The sequence below is a fragment of the Balaenoptera physalus genome (assembly GCF_965194825.1).
Source record: "Balaenoptera physalus genome assembly, chromosome: 15".
Lineage (NCBI taxonomy): Eukaryota > Metazoa > Chordata > Mammalia > Artiodactyla > Balaenopteridae > Balaenoptera > Balaenoptera physalus.
Window position 1 is genome coordinate 38,708,306 of NC_138894.1, and position 20,642 is coordinate 38,728,947.

The 20,642-nt window shown below is 42.4% G+C and overlaps 1 protein-coding gene across 19 annotated transcripts in view; it reads left to right on the plus strand.

Moving 5' to 3' along the window:
- The window catches only part of AAK1 (AP2 associated kinase 1), a 169,065-nt gene that overhangs the window by 54,898 nt on the left and 93,525 nt on the right, over positions 1 to 20,642 (plus strand). For all 19 annotated transcript variants that reach the window (XM_082425985.1, XM_082425986.1, XM_082425989.1 and 16 more), the window contains exon 3: positions 14,812 to 14,930. In XM_082425985.1, coding sequence (XP_082282111.1) covers positions 14,812 to 14,930 — 119 coding nt within the window. The remainder of the gene's footprint in view (positions 1 to 14,811; positions 14,931 to 20,642) is intronic.

Here is a 20,642-nt window from a genome sequence, read left to right on the forward strand (position 1 = left end):
CTGTCTCACTTTTCTTATTGGTAAAATGGGACTTGAGTCTCTGAATGGATGATGGGTAATTCGATGAGAAAATCACAGTAGAATGTGCTAGAGGAGCCTTAGAAGCATATTGTGTAGGTGGGCTTTAGGAAATGAGCCTGTTAGACACAGATCCAGGGCACTGGACATGTGCCCAGGTGATTGGGGTTCTGCTGCTTACGGAGTGAACCTGTGGTTCCCCGTCGGATGACGGGTATATTAATACTTACCTCACAGGATTGTCACGAGGATGCAGTTAGAGGATGCATGTGAAAATGCTCAGCGCAGAGCTGAATCTTGATAGTGCTATTTTTGGATGTATCCTAAACAGATGTGCTATCAGGTAGCTGGAAGAAGTGAAGGTACATAGAGCACAGGCCATGTGGCCCTAATATCGTGGAGCGTCATAGTGTATGTTTCTTTCTCTTTGTATTCTGATTACGTTAGTGTTAACAACAGAGCAATTTTTCAGCCTGCTGTCCAGGGTGGTGATGCTTCTGTGATCATTGACTTGACCTCTTAAGCTCAGAGGCCATTGTTTTCTAGGCATATGTGCCTATGTCAGTCACCAGGTGAACTCAGGCCTTGAAGAACGTCTCATAAGCATGGTTAATTGAGCTGATTATTATAATTCAACTGGTATCCACTTGCTTTTTTGAGTGTTTGTGTGTGTATCGTGTTTATACCGCCATGAAACTCAAGCATAGTTGTTAACATATAAATATTTAAAAATAGTATTCTATTAAGGACTAATGTTCCTTTTATGGTTGGTGGGTGTCAGTCATTGTATATCATATATTTTAATCATGGAAAGTCACTGAAAAGAGAGGTTGGGCTAGAGTCGTGGTCTGGGGAAACCTGGGAGTGTACGTGGGGCTTTCTAGCCCCCTCTCAGGACGACTTACCTCTCAAGGCCATCATCTTTCTCCTTTTGCACCTGCTTAGTGCTGCCATCAGACCGCACAGGCACTGCTCTGCCTCACTGCCCTGACCACGCTGGAGGGTCGGGAAAATTTCCCAGGAAATTAGCCAGTCAGGATTACAGTAAGCATAGAAACAAATTAATGCAAAAACCCACGATGAACAAAATATCAGAATTTTAAATAAAGACAAGATCAGCCATATTGGAGCCTGAGGCAAAACGAAAAATCAGTACTGATCCTGTCTTTATTTTATTTATTTATTTTTAAATTTTATTTATTTTTGGCTGCATTGGGTCTTCGTTGCTGCACGTGGGCTTTCTCTAGTTGCAGTGAGCGGGGGCTACTCTTCATTGCGGTGTGCGGGCTTCTCACTGCGGTGGCTTCTCTTGTTGCGGAGCACAGGCTCTAGGCGCGCGGGCTTCAGTAGTTGTGGCACGTGGGCTCAGTAGTTGCAGCACACAGGCTCTAGAGCACAGGCTCAGTAGTTGTGGCACACGGGCTTAGTTGCTCTGTGGCATGTGGGATCTTCCTGGACCAGGGCTCGAACGCATGTCCCCTGCATTGGCAGGCAGATTCTAAACTGTGCCACCAGGGAAGCCCTGTCTTTATTTTAAAAATGAAATTTGTTCATCATGGATTTTTTGTATTAATTTTCATTTAAAAAGACATTAAAATATTATCTACCTTGATTACTGAGTTTTGGGGCACTCCCATAAATTTTGTGCTCCAGACATGTGCCTTACGCCCCTCACCCGAGTCCCAGCCCTTGTTTTACACCAAAGGCAGGGGAAATTTTCTCTGCATGGAATTCTGTGCATTGGTCCGCCTTGCTGTGCTCCTTCCTGGTCCTTTTTGGAGACTTACCTTCTTTAATACGCCTCCCAAGATTTGGGGGACAGGTTTTTCTTTAAAAATAAACAAAAAAAGGAGGGTATTGTTTGTTTGTTTTTTATAATTTAAGAAAGATAATATATGGTCATTATAGAAAATTTGGAAAATAAAGAAAAGGATAAGGAAGAAAGTAATCAACTGCAATCCCATCATCCTCAGGTAACTCAGTCCTTAGATCTTCCTTAGATCTTTGTGTATCAATGCAGGTTCTATTTTAATGTAAATCTAGTTTTTAACTTAAAAATTCCAACTCTTCAAGTGCAATTTTTAATATGCTGTTTTAACACTGTTCTGGATGCTTTCTGTTAAAGGAGGCTTATGGTTAAAACTATTAAAATTTAGGTTGTATCAGAGCTCATGTATTTTATAAACATACTGGTGCAAGGTGTCTTAGGGTCATCGGGTTTCAAGGAACAGAAATTTAATTCAAATTAGAGTAAGTCAAAAGGAATGCATTGAATAAATATAGGGGAACCTTTCAGAACCCAACAGCAGGAGGTGAAGCTGGATTTTGTGAGTCTTGCAAAGTTATCAGGTGTCTCTTCTGTCCATCTCTCTCCCCTTGGAGCCTCATAGTGTCAAATTGCAGCTTCTTCCAAGTGTCTGCTCTGATATCTTGCCTTTTTTTGCAAAACACTCTTCTCTGCTTTTTTGTGAGCATGGATGTGACTGACAGTAGCTACCGGCCTGGTCTGCGTGGTTGTCCAACACTGTCCGACTCCGGTTCCTGAGTTGTTACTAGGATTCTCAAGAGAGAATGTGTGCCAGCTACCCACTCCTGGTCCCGGTAGCAATGGCCAGGAGAAGGGAGCCACTTGATGTAATGCATCTAATCATTATTTCAGCATGGGGTGAAGGGTATGGTAAGCTAGACCAATGTGTTTCCTACAAAGAATAAAAATAAAGTAAAATCTTTGCCCTCTGAGAGAATATAGTCCTCAGGAAAGACTGCTATGCAGACAAGTGGGATAATAATCAGGGTTAGAAAATAAAGTAGAGACGGGCATTCTGTTAGGTCAGAGTTCACATAGGAAGCCTGGTTTGAGCTACACTTGGACTTACAGTTACTCATTTACTATTTAAAGAGAAGGCAGCCATTCCAGATAGAGAATACAAGCAAAAAGCACCGAGGCACCGTAGGACGCTGGCCAGGCCAGTGTGGGCTCCAGATTCTGTTGGGACTTGCGTGCCACATTAGGGGTGGGATTTTATCTTGTAGGTGGTCGAGGCAAGAGGAGTATTCTGAGCAGGGAAGCAACATTACTGGATTGCTCTTAATTTAGGAAACATCTATTAATCATCTACTACGTACCAAACACCGTGCTAGCCCTGAGGACTCCAAGAGAAATAAGAAGCTCTTCTTGCCGTTTTAATTTTCTTTGGTGACTCAGAGAGCAATGTAGAATGTTGTCCTTACGGTGTCATAGTATTCAAAGTCCTTAAACTGGTGTTTAATGATAACATCAAAGTATACATAGTATACTTTATGAAAAAAATATAAAGTATCATATAGTATATAATAAAGTATTATGGTAACATAACAAGTATTTCTACCAAGGCAGAAAAAAGTGGTTCCCTCTTTTCTTTAGCCTGTGTAGCGGGGGAGATGAACATATGGGGGGGGGGGGAGTCACAGCGCTCTGTGATGAGTGCAACAATAGAGGTGCAGGCCAAATGTGTGATAATGTGAAAGCCTGGGGGCGATTATCAGGGAAAAGGAAGAAAGACTTCATGAAAGAGGTGTTATTTTAACAATCTTCAACTCCTTTTATCTAGCAGAGGATTGGGTCAGGGTCTTCGAGGCAGAGGAAATGAAATGCAGCAAAAAGGTTAAAGTTCTGAAAGCTTGGTGGTAGAGGAGGGAGCATGGGGAGATAGAGCTGGGCGAGGACAGGGAAGTATTCAGATGATAAAGGTCTAGAGCATATGTTGTTGGTGGGAGTGTAAAATGATACAGCCACTTTGGGAAAAGGTCTGGCAGTTTCTTGTAAAATTAAATATACACCTATACAGTGGCCTAGCACTTACACTCTTGGGTATTAGGTATTTACCCAAGAGAAATAAAAACATGCGACACAAAAAGACTTGTACAAGAACGCCTAGAGAGCTTTGTTCATAGTAGTTCCAAATTTGAAATAACCCAAATGCCTTATCTGTAAGAGAGAGGATAAACAGGTCAGCAGTAAAAGTGACGAACTACTGACACACTCCACAGTATAAACTACTATGATGAGGAAAAGATCCTTACACAAAAAAGCACATACTGTATGGCTCCATTTATATGAAGTTTTAAAGTTGGCAAAACTAGAAATAGATTTAAAAAATCAAAACAGAGGTTGCCTCTAGGGGGGATATGAGAGTGGGATTGTCTGGAAAGGGGTATGAGGGAACTTTCTGGGTTATGGAAGGGTTTTATATCTTGATAGGGGTTTGGGTTACACGGGTGTATGCATTTATCAAAACTCATCCAATAATACACTTAAGATTTATACATTTCACTGTAACTAGATTTTATTTCTACTCGACCTCCACAAAAGAACCATGAGTTCTGAATACTAGTTAAAGAGATGCATGCTGAAGTGTTTAGGGCGAAGTGCACCGAGGTCTGCACCTTACTTGGAAGTGCATCAAAAATAAAATGAGTTGATGTTTGCATAGATGGATGATCAATATGTGATAAAACAAGTGTAGCAAAATGTTAATAATTGTAAACTCCAGGTGGTGAGTATATGGATGTTTGCAGTATGGTCTTTTCAATTTTGCTGTGTGTTTGAAATTTCTCACAATAAAATGGGAGAAAATAGAAAGGTTCTTAACGTACTGCTGTGTTAAGGAATTTGGTCTTTATTCTGGCTTTGGGGAGTTAATGAATGCTTTTAAGAGGAGTTTTTAGATATGAATTTTAGAATGGAAAGAGATCCAAGGCATGGAAACTTAGGATTCTATTTTAGTTCCAGTAAGAAAAGAGAAGTATATGAAGGAGCATCAGGGGTGGAAGAGAAGTGTGGATTCCAGAGAGGTTTAGGGGATAGAATTGTTAAGACTTGGGGAAATCAACTTGGGTGATGGTGAGAGTTGGGGTGGAGAGCAGATTGTGGACTGGTGCGCAAGTACTGGGTAAGGAGACACGAGCTAGGGGTGGGTGCGTGACGGTGATGGGTAGTACAGTCAGATATCCTGAACCTCAGAGGAAAGGCTTTATTGTGAAGTTAGGTTGGAATGCTCTGTGATTAACTGTTGGGAGCTGAGAAAACGTCACCCTGCTTCCCAGGATGAGGGCTCGTCTCCCTCATAACTAGGAGGGTCGAGGCAGATTAGGATGACCTGGATAAAGCAGATGTCTCTGGAGATCAGTTCTAATGAAACATAAAGAACTGAAAACTTTTATATCATGTACCTTTGATGTCAGTGCATGTCCCAGGAGAACAGAAGACACAGCTTACCCTGGCTGCTGAGCTCAAATCACCACAGTAGAAAACGCTCTTTCTGGAACAGGATGCTTTTTCCAGAACAGGATGCTGTTTCTGGAACAGAGCTAGTTAACCTGATCTTACTACAAAAGCACAAAGTGCAGAACATGAAGTACGCTTTGAAGCATGAAGTTAAAGTGGAATGTTCTGGAATTAGCACTTGGAACCTGAGAGACTGTCAGCCAAGCTTTGGCTTTGCCGAAATCCCAGTTCTCCTTTGGAGACTGTGGACCAGTAACACACATCAAATGTTGGTGGAAATGATTCGAGCCGGAGCTTGCGTGTCTGTGGCGGAGGGTGACGAACCCGGGCACGGATGCCGTGCCCTCTGGCTGACCCCAGCTGCTCTCTTGGTTTGCACACCACTTACTAGAAGATTGCTGGCACCCGTGGCTTGGGCTGGGGGTGGGGTTGAGACAGTTCACGCCCGAGAGGCTCTCTGCTTCTTCACATGAGGGATGAGGCAGCGTGGAGCGTGGGGGAGTTTGCTTTCTTTTCCTTCTCAACTGAAGAGGGTTTCATTTCCAGCTCAAGTGTTCTTTTTAAAAGACGGGATCACAGGTGGAACAAGTACCACTCTGCGAGAGCACAGAGATTTCTGTGAAGATGCAGCTCGTGCGTGTTGCCCCAGGATGCTGTCCGGTTGGCTTAGTCTCAGACGACCCTCTGCTGTACTGAGCCACACGCTCAGGGTTTTTCTCTGTGGGGTGGGCTGCCTCTTCAAATAGTGTCCCTTCTACCCCATACTAGATTCTAACCTTCTGAAAAGCTGGCACCGTATATAGTGTGGTGTGGTTTGGTTTGGTGCGGTGTGGTGTGGGATTTTTTTTGGTTTCCTTTGGGTGCTAGGCAAGCACTTGAGGATCTTCTATGCAGTGGCCTCTGTGCTGCATGACACAGGCCACAGTGAGTGAGTCATCGTCCTTGCCCTTGTGCAGTTTACAGGGCTCAGGGAAAGAAGGCATCAAACCAGGAGTCACCTACCTAAGTATTTAATTATACTCCTGCTCCATTCCGAAGGAAAAGAGGAGGGCGCTGTGCGTAACAAGGATGGAACCTGATCGGAAGAGGGGGTGGGGGCCAGGGGCAGTCAGGGGAGGCTCGTCCAAGGAGGTAACACGGAGCCTGAAACTTGAGGGCTGACTCCTAGGAGCCGGTCAGGCCAAGAATGAGGTGACTAGGGCAAAGGGAGAGGCTTGCACAGCAATCTTTAGGTAGTGTGGAGCACAAGCAACCTCGAGGAAGAAAGAAGGCGATTGTGGCTGGAACAGAGTGAGCGGTGAGAGGCTGTGGTGAGAATGAGGTTGGAGAGAGAGAGAGATCGCATCCTGTCATGTGCCTCGCAGGCCGTGTCAGCATTTCGAGTTTCCTTCTAAGAGGAGCCAGAAGCCACTGAGGAGTTTCAAACAGGAGAATGATATTCAATTTCTGTTTTCATAAGATCACCCTGGCTTGTGATAATAGAGAAGAGAAAATGGCTCAGCGTGATCTGGGGATGTCAGTGAACAAAGGATATGGCCCTGCTGATGTCTCTCACCATTTCTCTCTACATTTGCTAGACAGCCAACCCCATGGAAACAGTTCAGACAAGGTGGGCCCGGTGGCTCTGGGAAAGGGCCTCTTCTGGTCAGTCTCAGCTGACGACAGGCCAGGTCCAATGTGCTCTGGTTCTATGTGCAGTAATTCACAAGCCTCTGGCGCGTGGGAGCCAACTTGATTTCTTAAACTCTAACCTTTGTTCCAGGTAGGCAGGTGCCTTCTCTGGAAATGTCTATTATGATTATTATTTTTTTAAAGACTCATGCCAAAAGAGAATGGAGATGAACTGGAGATGTTCCCCAGTTGCTGCAGTCCTAGAAAGGAAGAGCCAACTGCCAGCTGTCCCGTGTTCAACCGGGGCTGTGGCCTTGATTGGGTTCCGTTGATGTTTCTGTGTCACTGCCAGAGTTTGCCAGCGTCTGACTCTGTGCCCACAGCTCCCGATGGAGAGAGAGGAAGTTGAGTACCTCAAGTCATCTCCCATCTGGGTGTTCTTCCTGCCTGGGGATGGGACTGCTTTGACATGTTCCCCAGAAGGAGCTGGCACATGGTGATTTTTAATTTGAGGCAAGTCAGGAGAGACTGACGTGAAAAAACAAACCCCAAGTCCCCACTGAAATCAGTGTTGACAAATGCTTCAAATTGACCTTTTCTCCTGCAGAATCTTTGCTGTGCTCCTTGCCATCTGTTCTAGAGTTTAGAACATTTTTGTTCCTTCTGAAACTTCTGGCCAAGTTGTCTTGAATAAATCGTGGATGGGTGTGTGTCAACCTCTTCGTCGTCACTCCCCGTGGGGGCTGAGAAACACTGCAGACAGGGCACTCAAGTTCTCCCTCTCACCGGGCCAGTGAGGGAGGCCAAGCTTTGGACAGGCCCCTTGGCTTTCACCATGTCTTTTCCCTAACCTTCCCTGCTAATGGAGGTGTCTTGTAGGGTCCGCTGCAGGGAGGGAGGGAGGGACGGCAGCATGGGAGAGTGGACCAAAGTCAGGACCAGGAACTGGTATGCCTGTTTTTCAGTCCTGGCCCTGCCTCTAGGTGGCGGTACTAGGGAGGCCACTTGGGCTTTTCTCCGTGCTCTCAGTTTCCCAGCTAGTCAAGTAGAGATTGTCGTACACGTCCTGCTACTTCACAAGGCTCTCATAAAGGTTGAGGCAGGGCTGTCTCATTCAGTCCAAGCCTGGAAATAGGTTTCCTTAACTTGCACAGGGGTGAAGAGCTTTTCTAAAGTTGTAGCTGGGATTTAAAAATTGGGAGATTTCTCCTAAAAATCTAGCTTCTCTTGGAAATCAAAAAACTTGGCAACCCTCAGCCCACGTTCCTCCATGGCAGCGACTGGCCTTCGCTGGGGAGCGGCTGCCCCGTGAGCTGGGCGTGCACTTTCTGGTTTGCACGGTCTCACCACTCCCCGTGATCTCCCACCATTAGACTCCCTCTGTACACTTTGTTATACCCGGACTGTTTCCCTCCCTTAGATGATCTGTCTGGCCCCTGTAGGTATTTGAGTTTATGCCCTTTATCTCAAGAAGATACGCCAGATTCAGAACTTTATGGTAAGTCAGATATCTATCACACAAATACAAAGAACTTTGGTGGGGAGGAGGTAAGGAGGGAAGCTATATTCATCACATACCACCTATGTGCTCGGTGCTTTGCCTGTCGTTTAATCCTCCCCAAAGCTAAGAGGTAGTTCTCAGCTGCCCTTGACAGGTGAGAGGACAGGGCCTCAGGGAGATCATGGCTTTCCTGAGCTGGGGTTTGAACCTCACCTGTTGGACTCTAAAGGAATACTCCATGGTCTCAGTGTAAAGTGGACATGGTGGCCCCGCCTCCCCCCGTCCCCCAGGCTGCCTGTGCACATTTGTGTCTGTGGTAGGCTGGTAAGTAAGGGCCGTCTGCGTGACTTCCAGTGCTGTAGTCCTTTCTTCTTTATAAAATACTTTGACATAGGGCTACAGAATATTCTTTGGGTTTTTTTCTCCTTTAAAGCAGAGTTTCCCCCCCTTTTTCTAGCATCTTTTTCAGAATGAATAATAAGCAGATAAAAGGAAGCTGTGTGCAGAGCCCTACTCTTAAGTGGAGCCACTTTCCCTCATGGGACCACTGCAGCACCTCCTGTAATCCTGTAGGTCTCTGAGGAAACCGTTCATTTAAATACCACTCATTTTGCCTTAATTTCTGCAGTTGAGGGAATGGAGACCAAAGAGATCCAGCAATGCGTCCAATGTTGCCCTTTCTTTTACATCTCCTGGATACATCCCACTTTAACTGGGTTCTCTCTCTGATTCTTTAGTTAAGCTTCAGGAGGCTGTTTTATTCTAGTTTTCTCTTCCTCAAGTAATTCCAAGAGAAACTGCATTAAGTAAACAGCATTCATCAGGTTAAACCTTATTTTGAAAGAGAAACACAGAATTTGTAGGGTGGAGAAGTGGAGGACACGAGCAGAGTGTGAAGTTTTCCTCACTTTACTTTCCTCTGGCTCTGGTTTGTCTGCTTTCATCTCACACAAGTGGAAGCCATTCCTAAAGGTGTAGATGGGGCTTATGATAGGAAATGAAGTTCCTTTTACCTGCAGGAAATAAGCAAGCGGCAGGTTTTAGTGCCCCGACTCTAGGCCCGATTTTTAAATATCCACCAAAAACCCCTTGGCAGCAAATCCAGAAACCCTGTTTCAGCACCAGGATGGGCTTTGTCTCATGGTCTCATCATTCTCATTGTCTGCCCAGCTGTTTCCCATCTCCATGCATGTCACTGCTCAGATCATCAGTTTGGTGTTTTCCTTCTCTTCCCAATCACCTTCCCTCCCCATCCCTCACTCGTCCTTGCTAAGTGGAGTCACTGGTGTCTTGATTCATTCAGAACAGCCCCCAGGGCCTGGTACCAGCTCGCATGATTCCGTATTTGAGATTAAGCCAGGAGAGGTACTACACTTACTTCAAAAGCCCCATTGCCAGTGTTGAATATTCATGGCCAGGCTCCTTGAAGAGGTTGTGATTAAAAGATTTCAGTCAAGATAATGATGTTGATGACCATGATCTCTTGCTGATGTCAGAGTTGAGATTTTAGAAATTATATAACCCCCCACCTCTGTGTATTACAAATTCTCACCTGCCTTTTTCTCCCAGGATAGAACTAGGCGTTTCTGTCATCTTTGCTTGAGAGGTAGAAGTCCAAGTTATCTCAGTAATTTCATTGGTGACTCCATGATCCTATGCTTACTAAAGCCTTTTATCAGGAAAGTGGGAAGCAGGTAATCCTAAGAGTTTAAATGATAAAGGATCTATTGGGAAATGCAAATTAAAACCACAATTAAATATCACTACACACTCACTAGAATGGCTAAAATAAGAAGACCAATAATACCAAGTGTTGATGATAAAACGGGGTCTGTATCCCTACGCGGCAGTAATTACCTTGAGTTGTACGGTAGCTGTTCCTTTCCATGGGCCATGTGCTTGGGTTTGCCACAGTCTCCACCAGTCTCTGCAGCCTTTTCTATTCCTGTAGTAACATTAAGAGGAGAGTTAATTCATTTTTGAGGCCTCATTATGTGTCAGGCACTACTCTAGGGAGTGAAGATACAGAGGGGAACCAAGCAGACAAAATCTCTAAATTCACAGTGAGTGGTAAGTCCCCATCCACATCATCAAAAATTAGAGGGAGAAAGTTAGACCAAGAGTGCTATGTATTTTAGGGAAAGTGGGAGAAAGCATGTTTCTTTGTGGAAGTAAAAAATATTTCTTTTTTTTAAAAATTTATTTATTTTTGGCTGCGTTGGGTCTTCATTGCTGTGCGCGGGCTTTCTCTAGCTGCGGTGAGTGGGGTGGTGCACGGGCTTCTCATTGCGGTGTCTTCTCTTGTTGCGGAGCACGGGCTCTAGGCGTGTGGGCTTCAGTAGTTGTGGTGCGCGGGCTCAGTAGTTGTGGCGCATGGGCTTAGTTGCTCCACGGCATGTGAGATCTTCCTGAAGCAGGGCTCGAACCCGTGTGCCCTGCATTGGCAGGTGGATTCTTAACCACTGCACCACCAGGAAAGCCCAAAAAATATTTCTATATTTAAAGTTAATAGGTCAAAGTGTGTCTGTGTCAAAATTATCCTGCCTCTTTCACTTACCTCACATAATGGATCAGATCCTTTTTCCCTTTATGATTCAATAAATTCATGAATTTTCCCACAAATGGATTTCAGTGGAATCATGGAGATTATCTTAGTTTCAAACAATGCCAGTAGGCAGCGAGATTGGCACAGGCTCCTGTGGGCAGACTGGCACAGGCTCTGCTGAATGTTAGCTTTTATTAACCTCTGTCCAACCTCTCCCCAGCTCAGCTTTAGATTTTTACATTTAATCAAGATCTAGGGATGCAACTCAACCTAAGGTAAGCACCTCTCTTGAAGTCTTATAGCTGCCTTCTGTAATCCCTGCACCCTCTTTAGCTGCGGCTGAGAATCTTATTACCCTGATCTGTGTGGTGGATGTGGGCCTGTGGTGAAGTGTCTCGAGTCGTGCTCTCTGCCCTCTACCTTAAATTCACACTCCGTTTGTTCAACTACACGGTGAAAGTGGTTAACATCTTTAAAGGGACAAATCCTTTCAGGCTTCGATTTTTGATCTCATGATCAAGAAGCCCTGATTTAAGTGCTTCTCACCTGCAAATAAGCCCTTTTATAGGCATAGATGCCTAAAACGTGGTTCTGTCTATGTGAGGCATAGTGGTTCATTGCATTGCCTTTAGATTTACGTTGGTCATAGGCTTTGAGGATCTGGGCTGGCTCTTCTCAACCAGTTGTGCTTGACTGGATCATGTGGTAGGCCTCTGACCCGTTTCTTCAGTCCTGTCTGGAAAGGTCATCTTGCTACCTGGCAAAGAAAGCTGACTGCTCCCATCTGGTGGCAGTTATCTCAAGTTGCCACATCACCAACCTGCTTCTAAAGACTTGCCTCATTCTTTAGTGGTGCCATGCATCACAGAACTGCAGGAACTAGTCATTCCCAACTTTTGTTCTGCAAGACTGTCAGGTGTGTCCTTATTATCTAAATGAGTGTTGCATAGTTTTCACTAAGATAAGTGAAGTGGAAAGAACGTTTTTTAGATAATCAGGACAGTGAAACTGGTCCAGGTTCTGCCCGTAACTAGCCATGGGATCCTAAGCCTCACTTGTTTCCTCCCCCCATAAAGCAAAACGCTTGGACTAAGGCTCTCTAGAAACACTACTGGTGCAACGTCTGTAGTTCTGTGCTTTTTTTTTTAATTCAAAATATCTGTAAAATGAAAACCCACTTGTATTAGTCACAAAACAATTATGACTATACATAGAAATTTTATATTGTCATTTTCCCCACTTTTATTTTATTTTTTTTTCATTTTCCCCAATTTTTTTTTTTTTTTTTTTTTTTTTAAATATTTTATTTATTTATTTAATATTTATTTTTGGCTGTGTTGGGTCTTCGTTTCTGTGCGAGGGCTTCCTCTAGTTGCGGCAAGTGGGGACCACTCTTCTTCATCGCGGTGCACGGGCCTCTTCACCATCGCGGCCTCTCTTGTTGCGGAGCACAGGCTCCAGACGCGCAGGCCCAGCAGCTGTGGCTCACAGGCCCAGCTGCTCCGCGGCATGTGGGATCCTCCCAGACCAGGGCTCGAACCCGTGTCCCCTGCATTAGCAGGCAGACTCTCAACCACTGTGCCACCAGGGAAACCCCATTTTCCCCAATTTTAATTGCTAAGACACATCATGAATTTAATGGCTTTTGGGGGGGAAAAAGGAAGACAAATACTACTGCATTAAATATACATATTTAGTACAAGAAAATTCTGATATCCTAAAAATTAAAATGTAAAAAATATGCATCTTAGAATCGCGGAGATTTTTTTTGCGTGTGTAATTAGACCTCTACTTGTCAATGCATGCTAGGATTTTAAAAATCTTCAATAGTCAATACTCAAAATTGTAGAATTAAATTGACAGTTGAGCAGTATGAGTGGACTTTAAAGTATCATAAGAAAATGGAAAATGTTATTGAGGTACAAAGCTTAGAGACATGACAGCTGAAATGAAAGATTGTATGGGAAACTTTAGTGTTTATCTGAGTACTGAAGAGCACAATGACAGGAAGTATACAAACATGCAGTCTCTGATAAATCATTATCAACATGCACTTTTGGAACATTTGAGCCCATTAAACAATTTTTTTTTAACACAGAATTATGTGTGTATTTTATGAAAACGTGCAACAGTGGTTTATGATTAAAGCTCTCTTTGGTTGCATGGTAGAGAATCTGACTCAAGTTTCATTTGAAAAAGAACAGTTATTTTAAAGATACAACAGGAAATACCTTGAACATCAACAGACAGGTACTGGAGGGCTGCTGGGTCTCAGAGGATTTAGAGTGGAATGGTTGGGACCCAAGTCTTATATCTCAGGTCTGAGGTCTCTATAATCACTGCTAATTACCTTGTATCAATTTTGCGCGTGGCTGCTTGCCCCAGTACTATGCCATGACCTCAGCTCAAGTTCCTGTACTGCTGACTTCTCTCTGTGTTCAGCTCCATCCAATTAGACATAACCTCCGTGCAAAGAATAGCCTAGCAATTTTTTTCCACTACGCAGGGTCAGTGCGCAGGATAGTTCAAGCTAAATTATGCAGGTGTGTGAGCAGGCAGATGGACTGTGTCTGATATAACTGCTGCTTATCCCAAAGCCTTCAACTTTGATAGCTTTACTGCACCTTATCTACCCAAACCCCTCTTAACAGTGGCACTGAATGCCTCATACAGTGTTTGGGGAGTGAGGTCGAGGTTAGGAGCTCTAAGAATTTGTGGAACGCTAAGGCGTAACCAATTTAGAGCACTGAAGAATTTCTGTTGGGGTTATAGTAACTTCTTTTAATGAATTATGAACTGTCTTTTAGAGAAGGGTTAGTACAGACATTAAAAACTCTGCCCAAGGGGCTTCCCTGGTGGCGCAGTGGTTGAGAATCTGCCTGCCAATGCAGGGGACACGGGTTCGAGCCCTGGTCTGGGAAGATCCCACATGCCGCGGAGCGGCTGGGCCTGTGCACCACAACTACTGAGGTAGGGAGGGCAGGAGGAATCCTCAGAGTGCATTGTTGATTTGAGTTGGGGGATGGGGTGAGGAAGGATGAGAAAAAAGGAAGAGAAGGAGATTCTTGAAATTAATTGCCAACTATTCATAGAGCAATTATTGAAATAATTTCCGAGCCTCTCTGTTTAAGTGTTGGACTTATGTTTTTTTAAAGAAGTCTTTGGTTGAATCTAATCTCTTTGAGCCTCTGTTTTCTTCAGCTAGTAATTGTTGTCTTAAAGGGAAAAAATATCACCCAGCCTCACAGGATTGTGGTATGAATTAAACAAGAGCTCAGAGTGCCTAGGATAGCAGTTGGAATGTAGTTGGTTCTTTTTTTTCATCCGTTCATTCATCTGTTTATCTGTAGTTTCTTTGGAAGATAATTACTGTTCTTCCTTTTTTTTCTTTTTTTTTTTAGATAGATGTTTAGGAACAATTTTTCTTTCTTTTTTCTTTTTACTTAAATGACCTCATATCCTTTTTTTTTTTGAATTTTATTTATTTATTTTTTATACAGCAGGTTCTTATTAGTTATCTACTTTATATGTATTAGTGTATACGTGTCAATCCCAATCTCCCAATTCATCCCATCACCACCTCCCCCGCCCATTTCCCCCCTGCTGTCCATACATTTGTTCTCTACCTGTGCCTCTATTTCTGCCTTGCAAACTGGAGGAACAATTTTTCTGACTTGCTACCCAATCCCACATGTGATACCTTTGAGTCCCCAGAATCTTAAGAATGCTTTCTATGCCAGGTCAGCCCTAGGCCTAGCTGATGATGACATCAGTACCACTAACAGTGACATCAAACTATAGCCACCATGGTCATTTGATTGACTTTTTAAACATGACTCAAAAGAGCTTGTATGTGTGTTTCTCTCACAGGTGGATTTGCTATCGTGTTTCTGGTGAGGACAAGCAATGGGATGAAATGTGCCTTGAAACGCATGTTTGTCAACAATGAGCATGATCTCCAGGTGTGCAAGAGAGAAATACAGATAATGGTAAGGTTGCCCCTCAGACTTGGGACTGCTTGTTTAAAAGGGGGAGAGGGACTCTGCCCTCTCATAAGAAAGCCAATGGGGGCTTCTTCCCTTCCCTGAGATGGCAGAGAGGCCTTGCACAAAATGTGAGGGAACAGCCATGGGGTGTAGGGCGCTGCTCCTGCCTTGGTCACTCTTAGTTAGAGAGTTGAAGAGAAAGGAGCATAGTGAGAGAACCGACCAATTTTCAGGTCAGAGAAACAGTTTGAGGCATTGGGGAAAATTTACTTAACAACTTGGTTCCCAGAATTAACTATGGAGATCCTGGCTTCCCAACGAACCTCCTCTTTCCATCTTACCATCTATCAGCTACCAGTCCTAGTTTTCAACCCTCTCAAGCCCTTCAGCATTCCGTGAACATATCCTTCCACACCTTTGTATTTCATACACGTAGTTCGTTTCCCCGGAATGCTTTTCCCTTTTTTTTTTTTTTTTTTTGCCTAGAAACTGCTTACTCATACATACTCTATGATCCCATTTATAAAAGTCTAAGAACAAGCAAAAGTGATCTGTGGTAATAGAGATCAGAAAGTGGGCGTCTGGGTGTGGAAAATTCACTAGAAAGGGGTATGTGGGAACTTCCTAGGCCATGGAAATTGTTCTGTATCTTGTTTTGGGTAGTGGTTATGGCTACACCATTGTCTGAACTCAGTTGGACACCTTAAGATCTGTGCATTTTATTATATATTAATTATATCTCACATCTTAAAAACTTAATAAGTTTTCAAGATCTAGGTTCCTATTGTGTTTAAAGAAAGAGACCCTATCTGTTAGATATATGATGAAATATTTGTGGATGAAATAATATAATTTCTTGAAATTAAACGAGTGGATTTAGAAGAGAAACAAGGTTGGTGATGAGTTGATTACTGTACAAGCAGGGTGATGGGTATATGGGAGTTGGTTGGAGTTGTCTCTTTCACTTCTGTTAGACATTATACATTTAAGAAATTTCGATAGTCTTTTTGTTTCCCCAGTACTTTTATTTATGCCAATTATATTGCTTACCTTGTTATTTTATAAGTAATGCTGCCTTTAGAAAGTGAGTTATTTAAAATCAGAAACTTTGTATTCCAGTACACTGCCTGACATAGAGTAAATACTTAAACTTTGGATGAAATGAATGTATGAATAATGGTCATAGCAGATGCAGATGTTCACCTAGAGGTGATGACTCCTTTGTGCCCTACATTTTAATACTCTTGTTTTTTTTAAATTTTATTTTATTTATTTATACAGTAGGTTCTTATTAGTTATCTATTTTATACATATTAGCATATATATATGTCAATCCCAATCTCCCAATTCATCCCCCTCCCCGCCCCCGCTTTCCCAGTGCTCTTGCTAAGAGCAGGGAGAGGCCAAAAAAATGGTGAGGGTGGCATTGTAGGGATTCCACCAGGCTTTGCTTGCCCTGGTGGGGTTGCCCTTTCAGTGGCTACTTAGAGTAACAAGTTGTACAACTCAGGATTTTAGAGAGCCTGGTACTGTGTAGATTCCAGAAGGCTGCAACTATTTGGGAAGGAATAAGTTGGTAGAAATAAGTGTTGCTGTCATCATTGCAAAACAGACAAAAAACCCCCAAGGCTTATATGCATACAGTCAGGGCCACGTGGAACTGTCTGCAAGGCACCAGCGTCCTCCCTCTCCCCTGCCACTCCGCTCCAAACAGCTGTGCTCACTGTATTTCCCTTCCTCCACCCAGTGTTTTCGGGATGCTATTCCTCCTCCTCCTCCCACCTTGCCTCTTCCTTGCTCAGCTCTCACACTCCATTTGCTGTCTTTGCTTCCGCTCTTTCCTCTGCCTGGAATGCCTTTCTCATTCATTTTCTGGTGTTAGAAGAGTAATCCCACTCTTTAACTTTCTCCCACTCATTCAGAAACGTGTTTGGAGGGCTTTCTTTGTGCTGGGCAGGTGCTGGAGTAAAGGAACTAAGAAGACGTGGGCCCCTTTGGAGCTCACAAATTAATGGACCTGATTAGGAATTAAATTACATGATTCAAGTTCTGGCCCAGCCATGTATTAGCTGCGAGAGTTTTGTTTTTTAGTTTGTTTTTTCAAAACTTAAATACCCAAATAGTTGAACTAAGCTTATTACCAAAAACATCAAGCAATTCCCTGAGGGGGCCTCCTATGCCATTGCAAGGTCCCAGAGGCCACCACTTTTAGTGGATTCATTTGATATATTTCTAAATAGCAGACTGATATTACGAATTCTTTTTTCCCCCTCCATTTTAGGCGTTACATACTATGGAAAGTAAAAAGTTAAGTCTCTTTCATCCCCTGCATGCCCTTCACTCTAAATACTTGCATTATTCTCATCTCCCATTCTGCCACAATAGCAGTAAGTTTGGCAATATGTTAGTTATATTAGTATTAGTTTTTACATTATTATGTAAGAAAACGTTATTTTTGCTAAATCTTCTAAGTGGACTCTGATTACTATTCCTTTCTTACATAATTCTCTTTTCACTGGAATTAATAATCGTCTTGTTTTCTAGGTGTTTTAAATCTTAGTTTTCTGTGTACTTTTGTGCAACTTAATTTCAAACTCTCCCCAAGTTGTTTAAATCATTTAAAAAATACTTTTGAACAGAGTTAGTATTCTGTCTGTTTTATCTTCTTGAAGAAATCTCTCTCAGTCTTCAGACTTGATGGAATATAGGTTGGTTGCTCTCGAGGGCTCATTTACGTCTTATCGTGGGATTTTCTAGCTATTCTCTTTGCTTCTCTTTCTCGTTAGATTTGTTGACTCCTCTTTTTGCTCTTCTTTCTCTTTTTTGTGGAACTTATCCTCCAGGAGCTTCCTGATGTGCGGTAGGTAAATTTTTGAGAACTTGCAGGTCTGGAAATGTCTTCATTTTACACTCACACACGTGATAGTTTGCATATAAAATTCTGGATTGGAAATCATTTCATTAGATACGTGAAAGCATTGCTGTACTGTATTTTAGCTTTCATTGCTGAGCTTTGGGAAGTCTGAAATCATTCTAATACCTGGTCCTTTGGCTGCGACCCATTTTTTCTCCCCAGAAATTTATAAATTCTTCTTTGTTTACAGTGTTATGAAATTTGTTGATGATATACCTTGGTATGTGCATTTTTTATTTATTTTAGTTGTTTCATGGTCTCATTTAATCTAGAAACTCATATCCTTATGTGGGGGGAATTTTAGTTTGTCTCATTTGATGATTTCCTTTTCTGTCTTCCTTCACTATCAGTATTTGGATGTTAGTTATCCTGAACTTATATTCTAATTTTTTGTTTTCTTCCTTTTTTTTTTCATGTCTTTGTCTTTTCCCTCTACATTCCAGCAGATTTTCTCAGCTTTATATTCAACCATCCTGTTGAATTTTTATATATCAGGTTAATTTCTAAGACCTTCTTGTTGGTTTTGTTTTGTTTTGTTTTGTTTTGGATTTTGAGGAAATCCAGTTTATTTGTTTTTCCTTTTGTGAATTGTGTTTTTGGTGTCGTTTCTAAGAACTCTTTGCCTAGCTCTCCATTCCAAAGATTTTCTCTTATTTTTTTTTTTTCTATAAGTTTTACATTTTGCATTTAAGTCTGTGACCCATTTTGAGTTAACTTTATATAAGGCATGAGACTTAGGTTGAAGAACATTTTGTTTCTTGTGGGTGTCCATTTGTTGAAAAGGCTATCTTTCCTCCATTGAATATTTTTGTCAAAAATCAGTTGGGCCTATTTGTGACGGTTGATCTCCAGACCTTTCTCTATTCTCTGTTCTGTTCCATCAATCTATGTGTCTGTCCCTCTACCAACACCACACAGCCTTGATTACTGTAGCTTTATAATGTCTTGAAATCAGACTGATTCCTCCTACTTCTTTTTTTCCCAAAATTATTTTTTTAACTATTCTAGTTCTTTTGTCTTTTCATATAAATTTTAGAATAATCTTATCTATACAGAATGTCTTGCTATAATTTTGGTAGGAATTTCATTAAACTGTTATATCAGTTTGGGGAGAAATGGCCTCTTTTCTCTGTTTAGTCTTCCAGTAAATGAACATGGCACCTCTCTCCATTTATTTACATCTTTGATTTCTTTCGTCAGCACTGTGTAGTTTTCAGCATATGGGCCTTGTACATGTTCTTAGATTTATACCTAAGTTTTTGTTTTTGTTTTGAGTGACTATAAATGGTATTGGGTAATTAATTTTGGTGCCCATATTTTAATTGCTGGGATGTAGAAAATCAATTGATTTTTCTGTGTTTATTTTGTATCTTATAACCTTGCTGACCTTGTTTACTAGTTCTGGGAATTTTTTTCTCAATTCTTTAGGATGTTCTATATAGACCACCATGTCATCTGCAAATAGAAGCAGTTTTATTTTTTCCTTTCTGATCTGTTTCCCTTTAACTTCCTTCTCTAACGTGATTGCACTTCTCCCTCACTTATTTATTTATTCAGTCATTTATTTATATCAGTATGGACTTATGCATATTAATTTTGTCCTTTTTTTTTTTCCCCTTTAGCCTATTTGCTATCTTTGGTTCATACTGGGTAATTCCTGTTGTTTCATCTTTCAGTTCACTGGTTCTTTCCTTTGTCCCTTCCATTCTGCTGATGAGCCCATCCATTGTACTTTTTACTTCCGTTATTGTATTTTCAGTTCAAAAATTTCCATTTGGTTCTTCTTTAGGTTTTCTGGGTTTTTGATGACACTTCCTGTTTCTTTGCTGAGGCTTTCTATTTGTTAATTTATTTCAAGCATCGCCATAATTGCTGGTTTCAGCATTTTTTGTCACAACTGCTTTAAAATCATAGCTGGATGATTCTGTCTTTTCGGTCATCTTCATTTTGGCATCTATCGATTGCTGGGTTTTTTTTCCATGTAGTTTGAGTTCTTCCTAGTTCTTGGTCTGACGGACTATATAAACACTTTCATATCGTGTTATAGATTCTGGATCTTATGTAAACCTTCTGTTTTAACTGGTTTCTGCTCTGGCAGGGGATTGACGGGTTTGGGGAGTGCCCTCTTGTTACTACTAGGTGGGGATAGAAGTTCAGGTTTCCATGGGGCCTCTGTTTTTACCCCAGAAGGTAAAAGTTCACCTTCTCATTATTACTGGATTGGGGTGAAAATTCCAGTTTCCCGTTAGGCTTCCACTGATCCTTCCCTGGCTGGGAAGTAGGAGTGCCTTGCTACTGCTCCCCACGTGGCTTCAGTTGACACCATGGTGGTGGGAGTTGGCCTTGATACCACTTGGTGGTTGTGGAAGTCTTGACTCTCCCCTTGACCTCCTCTCACGGCACCTCAGAGATGAAGGTCTTGACTCCCTACTCAGCCCTCTCTGACATTCCCCACCCTGAAGGGTAGGTTGGAGTGATTTGTTGCAGACTCATGAGAATGGAAGTCTAGGCTCTCCACTTGGCCTTTGCTGCCATGACTGGGGCAGAGCTGCAGGTTTTTTCTGTGGTTTTTGGCTGGAATAGAGCAGTTAGTTTCTGTGGGTTCTGTCTTACTGGCTTGCCCCTTTTCTGGGTCTGACTGGAGAGAGCAGGCTTTCATTGGGCTCTTTTGTGTTTTTGTCTGCACCCATTGGTGTTTTCAGTTTGCTGGCTTCTTCAGTTTTCAGTCTGGGAAACATGAGGCAAAAAGAAAACCCAGACAGCCCACCACCATGTTGTTCCTTGGATCCCAAAGTTCCTAG